Source organism: Cyprinus carpio, chromosome B16 (genome assembly GCF_018340385.1).
Source record: "Cyprinus carpio isolate SPL01 chromosome B16, ASM1834038v1, whole genome shotgun sequence".
In the NCBI taxonomy this organism is placed as follows: domain Eukaryota; kingdom Metazoa; phylum Chordata; class Actinopteri; order Cypriniformes; family Cyprinidae; genus Cyprinus; species Cyprinus carpio.
The window spans coordinates 15,182,585-15,195,172 of record NC_056612.1 but is presented as its reverse complement, the minus strand read 5'-3'; the positions used below and the strand labels follow the sequence as shown (position 1 = coordinate 15,195,172).

At 38.8% G+C, this 12,588-nt stretch overlaps 2 protein-coding genes across 4 annotated transcripts; both read left to right on the top strand.

Moving 5' to 3' along the window:
• Positions 1 to 7: 7 nt before the first annotated feature.
• Positions 8 to 3,613, top strand: pard6ga (par-6 family cell polarity regulator gamma a). The gene is made up of 3 exons (XM_019088416.2): positions 8 to 207; positions 670 to 892; positions 1,808 to 3,613. Exons 1-3 carry the CDS (start codon positions 142 to 144, stop codon positions 2,758 to 2,760), a joined length of 1,242 nt encoding a protein of 413 aa, XP_018943961.1. The 5' UTR covers positions 8 to 141; the 3' UTR covers positions 2,761 to 3,613.
• Positions 3,614 to 5,359: 1,746 nt separating this feature from the next.
• On the top strand, positions 5,360 to 10,452 carry LOC109061600 (activity-dependent neuroprotector homeobox protein 2-like). Of its 3 annotated transcripts, none has more exons than XM_019078701.2 (4): positions 5,360 to 5,621; positions 5,957 to 6,074; positions 6,886 to 6,978; positions 7,162 to 10,452. In XM_019078701.2, the coding sequence occupies exons 2-4, from the start codon at positions 5,967 to 5,969 to the stop codon at positions 9,832 to 9,834; spliced, it is 2,874 nt and encodes a 957-aa protein (XP_018934246.2). In that variant the 5' UTR covers positions 5,360 to 5,621; positions 5,957 to 5,966; the 3' UTR covers positions 9,835 to 10,452. The 3 variants fall into 3 exon arrangements, with proteins under 3 accessions (XP_018934246.2, XP_042596947.1, XP_042596948.1); XM_042741013.1 differs by having other exon boundaries at positions 5,360 to 5,631; XM_042741014.1 differs by lacking the exon at positions 5,957 to 6,074 and having other exon boundaries at positions 6,886 to 6,977; positions 7,160 to 10,452.
• Positions 10,453 to 12,588: the final 2,136 nt, after the last annotated feature.

Below are 12,588 nucleotides of genomic sequence, written 5' to 3'. Positions count from 1 at the left end.
TGTCCCGTCTTTTGACAAGCCATTCCTCTTGGTTTTCCGCGTTTTCAGTGATGCGAACACGTAACGTTATTTTGTCATGCTGAGCCAAACAAAACCCGAGTGGCTGGCGGTTAGTGGCTCGTTGAACGCTCATCGGACAACATGAAACGGGCACTTAGAAAGTCTCAGTCTCTGCGTTGCTGTTCGGTCCTCGAGGTGAAAAGTAAAGTAAGTTGACATGTACCCTACTTTTATTCTGACTACTGATCTGTACCATGTATCTTTTTCATTTATTATATTACCATACAATATCTTTGTTTCTGGCGGTATGCATTTCCTTTGTAAGACTTTATTAAATCTTTTTGGAATAACACATTCTTCATCCAGATTTGAAATTCTTTCACAGAATCCTTGTAGTGAGTCTTACATGTGTCTCGGTGGTTATCTTGGCGCGCTTATTTAAGTATTATTAGACTGAAAGGAAATACCTTTGTAAACAATTGCTTAAACAATCAAAACCTACACAATATCCAGAAACGGCTGACTTCTAAAATATGTCCATTGTTTCAGCTGATTGAATGCAGCCCCAGGTCATTCACTGCTTCTTGTCCAGAGCATAAAAGTGTGATTGAGATATAGTGTTTTCAAATAGCCTACATTATTTTCATACAGTTTAACTTCTCTTTACAGTATGGTGCAGAATTCAGGCGGTTTTCCCTGGACCACTTTGAGCCTGGCAGGTATAAAGACTTCCACAGGCTCATTGTGCGTTTACATCACTTATGGCAAATGGATGTCCTTATCAGATATGCGGATGTCCAAGGAGACCTGCTGCCCATCAATAATGATGACAACTTTTGCAAAGCTGTGACCTCCACACAAACTTTACTGCGGATCTTCATTCAGCTTCAAGGTATACTGGAAGGGAAAAGAGGCTATCTATAAATACAGTATCTCTAATTTCCTTGTAAACAATTCTTGCTCCACACATGTTGATGTACTCTTTCTATTCAACTTAAATATTACAGTATAATGTATGTATGTACCAAAAGGCATTATTTTTCAAATACATGGCATGGATATAAATTCTAGCAAGACTTCTTTCTGAATGGAGATAAATTGTGGATATTTCATTATATGGAATATATATTTTTAAGACCTTAAGGCCTTTAATAAAAGCATTTTTTTAGTTTTCCTTTTGAGCTTCTTAAAGCAGAAGAAATAGAAAACAAAGAAAGGAAGGAATTTATCTTGTTAGAAATCATGTACTTGACTCTAATTGCTTTGTATTCCCTTGTGGTGTGTTTGTTTGTCAAATAGAGTAGATTATCTTGTTGCTTTCCGTCCTAGTTCATGTGATCTCTACCAGATTTCTAGAAGTTCCACAGTAATGTGAAAATAATTCTGTAAATAATGTAAGAATAAATATAAACAGAAATAAAAATAAATAAATGGAAAAGTACAGAAATAGAGTTAGAAATATATACATTTAGTGAAGAATTTGTTTCCTTCATGAGGACTTTTATTCATTTGTTTGTTTGTTAAAATAATTTAATTTATTAGAATTTTTTTTTAATTGGACTTACTTGTTCCCTCATAAGTAAGTAGTGTTTTATTGCAAATAAATACAATTTAAGCTAAAATTGTTAGCAGTTAAAATTTTAATTCAAGTTGAAAGTCTCTTCTCAGTCTTTTCTTTAGACAACATCATAGCAAAGTTCGAGGACACTAAATATAAGTTAAAAATATAATCATAATCATCTGATTTCATATTTTCAGAACTGCAAAAAAATGCTTCATTCAGCTTTCTTCCCACACTGTTTTACAGAGGAAGCTGACCATGATATCACAGGTGCTGAAGATACAACAAAACGAAAGAAACCTGTCAGCCAGAGAAAAACACCATTCCAGATCAGCATGCCACAGAACTTCCGCCCTGTTTCGTCTATCATTGACGTGGACATCATACCAGAATGCCACCGAAGGGTGCGTCTGTATCGCCAGGGCTCGGACAGACCTCTGGGGTTCTACATTCGCGATGGTACCACTGTCAGGGTTACTCCATACGGTCTGGAAAAGGTTCCGGGCATCTTTATCTCCCGCATAGTTCCTGGAGGACTAGCGGCTTGTACGGGACTGCTGGCCATTAATGACCAGGTCCTAGAAGTGAATGGTATTGATGTTATGCGGAAGTCTTTGGATCAGGTAACCGACATGATGATCGCAAACAGCCACAACCTCATCATCACAGTGAAACCTGCAAACCAGCATAACAACATTAGGCGAAAAAGCTGTAGTTCCTCAAGCTCGGGACACTATTTTGATAGTACGCACTCCGTATGCTATCCAGGGCTGCCTATGATAATGAAAGCTTATGGTTTAGGTAATGGCTCTGAGAGCGAAGAGGATGCAGATGTGTTTGTGGAGAGCCCCATCAAACACCTGTCCCAACATCCGTGTTCTTCAGCCACCTCTCATTCTTCTCAGCCTTATGTTAATAATTGCTACAGGCCCCACGTTTCTGCCAGACGGCCCAACTCGCTCATTTCAGCTGCATCCTATCACTCTCAGCCTTGTCTTGCTCATACAGCTCACACTGACCACAGCGCCTCTCTTCACAGGCATCGGACCTCCCAACAGCATTTCGGCTGTAATCCAGCCATCCGACAGGGAAGCTCCAGTACCCATGACATTCTAAACACGTGGCATGTAGATCTGAGTCGCCATTTACTGTTGTCCCAGGGGGCAATGGAGGAAGATGGAATTGTTGTTATTTTGTAAAAGATAAACCGAAAATACACCACCCATTTTAAACTGTGCACTACAATTTATAAATTACTCGATATATAATTACTTGCATGTCAGGTTTTTACTGATAATTTTTAAGATTACTATAGATTCTGCATGTTAAGGAAATTCTTTGTTATCTATCATAAGAATACTTTCTGAAAATCCTTAGATCGTTCACCTAAAAATACAAATTCTGTCATCGTTCACTTACTCTCATATCACCCCCAAACCTGTATGATTTTTTTCTTCTTCTTTGGAACAAAAATTATGAAATTTTGAAAAATGTTGGTGTTAATGGTGACTGTTGACTTTGACTGTATGGTAAAAAAAAAAAGAAAAATAAATATATTATTTTATGTTCCACATTAGAAAGAAAATTACAGAAGTTTGGAATTACATGAGGGTGAATGAATTAAGGCATTTTTTTAACTTTTGGGTGAGCTATGCATTAAATAAAAATAATTGGAAAATACAGTAATTTTACATTTAATTAAATGCACCTCTACTCAAATACTTTGTGTATTACAAACATAACTGAAAACCCCAATACATTTAGGTTAATATATGTGTTAAACTAACATCATTGAATCTCTTTCAGTTAATTAGCACATGAATTGGTGATTGTTTTCTATCAGATGTATCATATGGTTTCTTACAAAAAAGGTAATTATATTAGAAATTTCCTATTACACACAACATATTTCTATAATTTTTGATGTAGTCCAACACAGTTTGCTTAAGCAAACATCTATTTTGACTGAACAAAGTTGACTGCACAAAATGAAATGAAGTCTTTTCAAGAATGGTGTTGTATTAGCTCATTTTAATAAAGGAAACTGAACAAGCAGCAATACCATTTTTGGAGGTGGAAGTCTGAATGCATTTCAACATTGCATTACAGCATGATTTTACTTGCAATTTGTTAAAAATTGCATTCTTATTCAAACATAAAATTAGTATAATGAAGTATTTTTTGAAGAGATGAAAGATGCTCTTTGTTCTTAACAGTGAGCTGGACACCAAAAAACAACACAAAATCTACTTAAAAATGTAATTCCGATGCACCAATAAAATAATAATTCAATAAATTAAGCCATACATATTAAAAATAAAACAATAACTCATTATCCATTTGAGCCACAGTGAATCTGGTGCTCTGCCTCCAGGCCTGTGTAGACAAACTGAATTTTAGATCATAGCATTAAATAAACACACAAGCTTACAATAAATTAAACTAACCTCTTAACAGTGTTTTGTACTGAAGATCTCAACATTTGATTTCTACAGTATAGCCTATACTGTAGCATTATCATCACTATATCAGGGCACTGATACTCACACAGACCGCAGGATGAGCTCCCCCTGCTGGCCTCATCAACACTTCCTCCAGGAGCAGCCTGAGCTTTCCCAGGAGGAGCTGACAGCTACAGGTTGATGGTTGATGGCTGCTTGCTGTTACAGACGCTCCCCACAAGCATCCCATACACTCTTTGTCCATGTTTTCCATGACAAATAAAATCAATATAAGTTTATGGAAAAAGCTGCATCTTCCATACCGACACAATCATGTTGCACACAAAGGGCCATGCTGTTCTGTGTTAATCCGTTTGGCTGTTCTTCTCACTAGTTTTATATTCACAGAACAACACTTGTCAACTAAAGCTAACACAAGACTCCATTAAACTAAAGGGATAGTTCAACCATAAATAAAAACTCTATATTTACTCACCTTCATGTTGTTCCAAACCTGACTGATTTGATTTCTTCCGTAGAAGAAGATATTTTGAGGAAAGTTTTGGTAACCATTGACTTCCAATGAATGGACAAAGAGAAACACTGAGACATTTCTTAAAATATCTTTAGTTTATGTTCCACAGAATAAAGAAATTCACACAAGTCAGAAATGACACAAGGGTTTAATCATTATAGAATTGTCATCTTTGGGTGAACCATCCCTTTTAGTTCAAGTGGTGCTTTTATTAAGTAACAAGGACAAGAAAGGATTCTGTAAAACTTGAGTGAAATGAAGTTTGCAGTGTGCTGTTTTCCATTTATTCTTAAACTGTAAGGGAATGTCACAGGCACTGTGATGATAGGGGGCCCATTTAGATCTGTGTATTCACAGAGACCAATGAATAGACCTCCCACCCATAAAATATCATTCTGTGTCCTTTAGTGACAGTCCTAATGCAGATGTGTTCTAGGTACATGCTTAAATGTTCTTTACTTCACTTGTGAATAGTCAGTAGTTTTAAACTGAACAGACCTGCTGTTGCGACATCAGCACTGATGCAAGAGACCACCTAAACAGCAACAGGTAGACTATCCTCTGCATATTATAAAAGACAAGCATCCCTCCTATTGCCTTCTTATCATGTCACACTTGAATCCATTGATCCATCTTCCCATAAAAGCACCTCTGAAGGTGAAGTGCCACAGGTGTGTCTACATCACTCACAGGTGAAGACCCCAGCCATGGGTTTATAGTTATTTCCAATAACTAATGACCATCACTTTGATCAACTTTGCAAGATCAGCCCACCTTTCTCCCATTGGTGGATCTGCACTATGCAATATGTAAATCAGAAAACGTCACTTCCCGTCTTCCTGTACGCCATGTTTTTCACCAGGAGTGGGGTGATGTTTTAGTGAGATATAATCAAAAGTGGGCAATCCTGCGCTCTGTTCAGATTTCAACAGACGATCACCAGTGCAACAAGGAACGCGGATTGAGCGCAACCCGGATGCTTCACGCCGATTCCATACTGCGCGCCTTCCAGTGACGCCGGAAGAAAACGGGCGCACGCAGACATCCATCCACTCAATCGCAGCTCTGTGAGCGAGTACTGGAGGTAGACACAGGTTTAGTCATTAATACAGTTCGGATTATGAATGACATATGTAGTTTCTTTCTTCCTTGCGTTAATGCTACTTAAAATCCATGGTTAGTTAAAAAAAAAAATTATAATGTGTCCGAGGATGGATTGAAATATAGACCTTGCTAGGTACATAGTTACAACTAGCTATATTTATTATAACTATGTTATAGGCCTCAATATTTTAATTTAGAGATCTCTTAAATGTCCATTAGATTGTCGCCAAATACAGAGTTTGGTGTTTAAAAAGCGCAATGCATTGATTTGACAGGCTGTTCAACGTTTCGTATTATTTTTGTTTTCGTTTATAGGATCAGCAAAATGTATCAAATTCCAGTGAAGAACCTGACAAAACTCAGACGTCCAAGGAAACGCGTCAAAAATATTTTGTGTGATATCGGGATGCAGCAGTGTCAAGATTTATTGGAGGTAACTTAGGTTATTATGTTCTGCGGCTGGTTAATGCTTGATTCTGATTGGCTGACAGACGTTTTAAGGTGATGTTTACTCGATAACTGCACTGTACAGTATGAAGTCGTCCCAAGTTTTCACTACAGTTCGGTTTAGTATGACTTTACCAAATTATTTCCATTATTTCAAAGAACTTTTCAAACTGTCACAGCAAAAGAACAAGACAAAAAGTAGACATTGGCAAAAAATGACAATCTCATTTTTTCAGAAACTACTATTAAAGTTGCGAAGTAATGGAGACAGCCCTTTTTTTCCCCTCCCATATTGTGAAGTACATCAGAAACAGATTATGGAAAAAATTAAATAAAATCTAGGGCTGGGACTTAGTTCTATTTATCGGCTGTTAATTTGATGGAAGCAGATCTGAATGCAAGCTTGCAGTCGATTATAAGGAAGAGGTGGAGTTTAAGCAGACCATAAGACTGGAGAAGTCCAGTATATGTCACCAGAAAGAAGTCTGTCATTTCACCAGAAGACTGAGTTATGTTAATTGGTCCTTAATTAAAAATATAGGAATATACTATCAGCTGAGATTAGTGTTTTTTTTAATTTATCAGTCAACTGATATTGCATATTTGACTGTGCATGCTCATCTCCATTCATTTTTACATTGTTTAAATGAGTTCTAGATGATGACAAATATCATTTTAATAATAAATGTGCCTTATGTAACCTAATAAACTATATTTTTATTTTTAGTGTCTCTTTTTTTCACAAAATTCACAAATGGCGTTATATCTGCTAATGAAAATGTCTTTATTTCCAACAGACATACAAATGTTTTGATGCTGGTGATGCAAGTTTTGACAACACAGAATGGGATGATTTCACTGATGGCCATGTTGGCAAAAAGAAAAAAAAGGTGATTATGTATATGAAATATGTTGCTCTGTAAAATATGTTAAAACATTTGTCTTTTTAAAAACATTTGAGAAGTTGGTGATTAGACTTTTAGTTTTGAGTGGAATGAATTTTTACACTGTACACGCTATGTGTAAATGTTATTTCATGTCATATTAATCACGATATGACTTTTGTTCCTCAGTATCCATACCGGAGCCAAGCTCTGTGCTGCAGTCTGTGTTGGTACTCCAGCCGGTCAGTACCCACGTTCAGAAGTCACATCCATCGCTGTCACTGGAAAGATCTGGATGTGGCCTGTTTGTTAATGTGCCCCTACTGCCCATTTGTCAGCTCTCCGAAGGTCACAGAGCAACACATTCAGTTTTTCCACATGCTCCCATCAAAAACCCATCGTATACCTCTTTACAGCAACCCTAGCCACACTTTGGCCCACACACCGAAAACCGTGTCAGTTACAGTTTCCGCTGATGCTGCCGATGACCGATACACATGCGCAACCTGTGGCTATCATGATTCTTTATTATATGTGATGAAGAAACACGTCTTGGTCAACCACTATGCTGCGATGCTGGATCGCTACTTTGGGCTCGGCTCGGACAGTAAGCAAAAGACAGGTGGTGAGCAGATACGTGATGGCGCATCGGTGAAATATCACTGCAAAGTGTGCAAACTGCCTGCAGAGACCATTGAACATTTACTCTATCACATTTTGAGTTCAGAGAAGCACAAAGACCTGCACTGGCAGATAATGCCTTGTATAATCGAAAAAGACTGCACAAACCAAATGGCTGGACTACAGAATCTGCTGAACCTTGCTCCAAAAACAATGCAACAGGTCACGTTGCTCGCAAGGCCGAACTATGTGCCACAGCAGATGCAACAAGCAAATGGAAACGGTACTGTTCTTCTGGCTGGCCCAAGCAGCGCGGCTGCTTTGTTTTGCTCTCCTGGTGCAGGGCAGATGTTTTTGTCCCCACAAACACAAGCTTTACTGTCGGGCACGACTGTTGCCGCTCTTCAGAATGCACAGCAACCGCAGCCCGCCAGCAGGATGCCAATCAATATGATGATGCCAAACATGCCGCAAAGCGCACCTAAGACGGTACCTATCACTATGGCCATGCCCAGGCTACCGCAGACCCATCAAGCACAGCAGGTCCTTCTTCCGCCTGGCGTCCAAGTCAACCTCCCGGGCGAAATGGGTGTAAGATCTCCATTTCTTGTTACTCAAGGTCTTCAGCTGAACCAGTCGGTTCCCAGATCTCCCCTCATAGCCTCGCAGTCCGTGCGTCTCATTCCTACAGGCAACAAAGTCAACGGTGTCCCAACCTACACTCTAGCGCCCGTTCAAGTCACGGTTCCCGTCCAAAGTGGTCCCGCTCAAGTGGTACTGACGCAAAATCAGATCAGCCAACCTACAAATTCAGCGGTGGTGCCCGCGGGTCTCATGCCCACAGTTCAGAGGGCGATAAACAGAAATTCTGTGCCGAATGAGTTGGCCGTGCTTGCACCGTTTTTGAAGAAACATGACGATCACACAGTCAAGTGCCTGAGGTGCAAGATTTTACTGACAGAGCAGGGGATTTTCCAGCATTTGTTGCATGGCTTGAAGTGTCTGTTCTGCCCTCAGATGTTCTACTCTTTCAAGCAGATCATGGAGCACACCAATAAAGAGCACAGTTTGAAAATCAAGGAAAATCGGCATTTCATTAAAGAACAGTTTAGTCTCGACTGTGACGATGAGGGGAACCTCATGTTCAACACTTTTAACCTGAACACAGATGTGCCCAAAGATCTTCTTGACAACCGAGAGCTCAACCTTGCACTAGTTACCAGCTCTCAAGATAAGCTGTACATAAAAATGTATCCAGACAAGGCAGAATATGCAACAACATTGAAGACGACACCTACCGCCTGCCCATTTTGCCAAGTGAAGCTCCAGAACTCTGAGGACTACGAGAGCCATCTTCAAACGAAACACCACATCGTTCCCACCATTCATGCAATACTAAAAACACCTGCATACAAATGCATGTATTGTTTTGGGGTGTATACCGAAAAATCGACACCGAAGACAATCTCAATTCACGTGCAACGGTGCCGTTGTGCTCCCAAAGCCGTCAAGGAAGCGGAGAGGCAACTGAATCCAGATACAATGGAACGTGTTGATGGTGATTTATGTAATTCTCCTCAGATGGCCAGTTCTTCAGACGTGGCCTGTCAGAGCGGCCTTGAAATTGCCAAGCCAAAGAGAGAAGTAATCACTCCGAAGAACAGGAGAAGGAACTCTAAAGCTCCAAAGGTAGAAGTCCCTGAAATTCCAGTTAAGCTCGTCTTGGAACCAATGGGAATGGAGAAGACATCATTCGAGGACAGAAAAGACTTCCTTTCGCAGTACTTCCACAGGAAGCCATACGTAACGAAGACCGAAATCGAACTGCTAGCTTCCCGTTTGTGGATAAACAAGGCTGACGTAAAGGCTCACTTCAACAGCAAGCTCACCAAGTGCTTGAAAGCAATTCAGAAAAAGAAGGTTTGTGTACGTCTTGGGTTCAAAATGATTGAAGTGAACAAGGTGAAGCACAACCTCTTCATTCCAGAGGTGAAGCCTGTGAAAAAAAAGGTCTTGGACGAGGTGAAACATGGCGGCCTGGTTCCACAGGTAACTGTTAAAAAAGAGGACATGAGCGAAATGGAACATGACCTCTTCATTCCAGGGGTACCAGTCACAGTTAAACAAGAGGATGTGAGTGAAATGGGACATGACCTCTACATCCCAGGGGTAACTGTTAAACAAGAGGATGTAAATGAGATGGAACATGGCCTCTTCGTCCCAGAGGTACGGCCTCTGTAAAAATGGCTAAACAGTTTGTTAGATGGACTATGTTTGTATGCAGCATGTTCACACTAGGATGTAAACCATTGCAAAATGGTTATTTAAAATTACTTGATTTACACATTTATAAGATGGGTTGCCTCTTGGCATTAGTATATTTGGAAAAAAGGGGAACCTACAGCAATGCTGAAAAGACTCTACACTCTACGTTTTTGTGTTGTATATAGTTCAGGTGATGTAAAAAGTTTTTTTTTTTTGGTTTACATAACTTTATTGCAAGAAAAAAACACTCACTTTCCAATCTTTTATATTACAGTCATACTTTTGTTTGTCTGTTTTTTTATTTGTTTTTTGTTCACTTGTAATATACATTTAGGGATGTCTGTAGTGAAATAGTTCTGCATCTAACATTTTATATTAGAACTGTACAGAAAATGAAGACTTGGTTAACTATTACTACTAACTGGCAAATTACAGGCAGCATTTCATAGCTGTATCACCCGAAGGGACACTTTTTTTCCACCTTCATATAATACACTGTAATTATTTCAGACGTGAAAAAAGATAAGTGCCTCCATGTCCTATTTAAAGTTTGCAGTTGTATTTGCCTCTTGAAATAAACGTGACTAAATATTACAAATGTGTGGTTTACTAAATAAATTGGTTGTGACTGAACAAGCATGATATTCTTTATCAACTTATTGATATTTTATGTTTAATTCATCATTTGTCATTACGTTTATTATACATGGTCATAACTGTAACTGCTTCTTAAATCTATGACTGTTTTTTTTATTATTAAGTTGTTAAGTTGCTATGAGGACTGCAGTTATCACAGGAACGTGAATATAAATGCTTGAGGAATCAGACAACCATTGTAGTTTGTTAACAGACTACATTATACTAAAAACATGCTTCAAAATTTGTGGTTTAGGTTTGATAATTTATAATTTATGATGTTGAACAAAATGTCAAAACATTAAATAGAGTTAAATAGCCAAGTTACAGAAGTAAAAATCCCATTCATATTCTCCATCGGGTAACTGATTTTGAAACAACTTCTAAAGCTTTAAGGACAGATCTACTGTGAGCTATGAGGTTGTAAATCGATGGTATACAGGTGTGGGTCATATAATTAGAATTGAATCAAAAAGTTGATTTATTTCACTAATTCCATTCAAAAAGTGAAACTTGTATATTATACTCATTCATTACACACAGACTGATATATTTCAAATGTTTATTTCTTTTAATTTTGATGATTATAACTGACAACTAAGGAAAATCCCAAATTCAGTACCTCAGAAAAATTAGAATATTGTGAAGAGGTTCAATATTGAAGACACCTGGTGCCACACTCTAATCAGCTAATTAACTCAAAACACCTACAAAGCCTTTAAATGGTCTCTCAGTCTAGTTCTGTAGGCTACACAATCATGGGGAAGACAGCTGACTTGACAGTTGTCCAAAAGACGACCATTGACACCTTGCACAAGGAGGGCAAGACACAAAAGGTCATTGCAAAAGAGGCTGGCTGTTCACAGAGCTCTGTGTCCAAGCACATTAATAGAGAGGTGAAGGGAAGGAAAAGATGTGATAGAAAAAAGTGTACAAGCAATAGGGATAACCGCACCCTGGAGAGGATTGTGAAACAAAACCCATTCAAAAATGTGGGGGAGATTCACAAAGAGTGGACTGCAGCTGGAGTCAGTGCTTCAAGAACCACTACGCACAGACGTATGCAAGACATGGGTTTCAGCTGTCGCATTCCTTGTGTCAAGCCACTCTTGAACAACAGACAGCGTCAGAAACGTCTCGCTTCAAAAAGGACTGAACTGCTGCTGAGTAGTCCAAAGTTATGTTCTCTGATGAAAGTAAATTTTGCATTTCCTTTGGAAATCAGGGTCCCAGAGTCTGGAGGGAGAGGAGAGGCACACAATCCACGTTGCTTGAGGTCCAGTGTAAAGTTTCCACAGTCAGAGATGGTTTGGGGTGCCATGTCATCTGCTGGTGTTGGTCCACTGTGTTTTCTGAGGTCCAAGGTCAACGCAGCCGTACACCAGGAAGTTTTAGAGCACTTCATGCTTCGTGCATGCTTTAACTTTATTGAGATGCATATTTCATTTTCCAACAGGACTTGGCACCTGCACACACTGCCAAAGCTTCCAGTACCTGGTTTAAGGACCATGGTATCCCTGTGCTTAATTGGCCAGCAAACTCGCCTGACCTTAACCCCATAGAAAATCAATGGGGTATTGTGAAGAGGAAGATGCGATATGCCAGACCCAAGAATGCAGAAGAGCTGAAGGCCACTATCAGAGCAACCTGGGCTTTCATAACACCTGAGCAGTGCCACAGACTGATCGACTCTATGCCACACCGCATTGCTGTAGTAATTCAGGCAAATGGAGCCCCAACTAAGTATTGAGTGCTGTACATGCTCATACTTTTCATTTTCATACTTTTCAGTTGGCCAAGATTTCTAAAAATCCTTTCTTTTGTATTGGTCTTAAGTAATATTCTAATTTTCTGAGATACTGAATTTGGGTTTTTCCTTAGTTGTTAGTTATAATCATCAAAATTAAAAGAAATAAACATTTGTAATATATCAGTCTGTGTGTAATGAATTAATATAATATACAAGTTTCACTTTTTGAATGGAATTAGTGAAATAAATCAACTTTTTGATGATATTTTAATTATATGCCCAGCACCTGTATGAATCTATCATATGTCATATAAATATTTGCTTTACATATATATATTTAATGT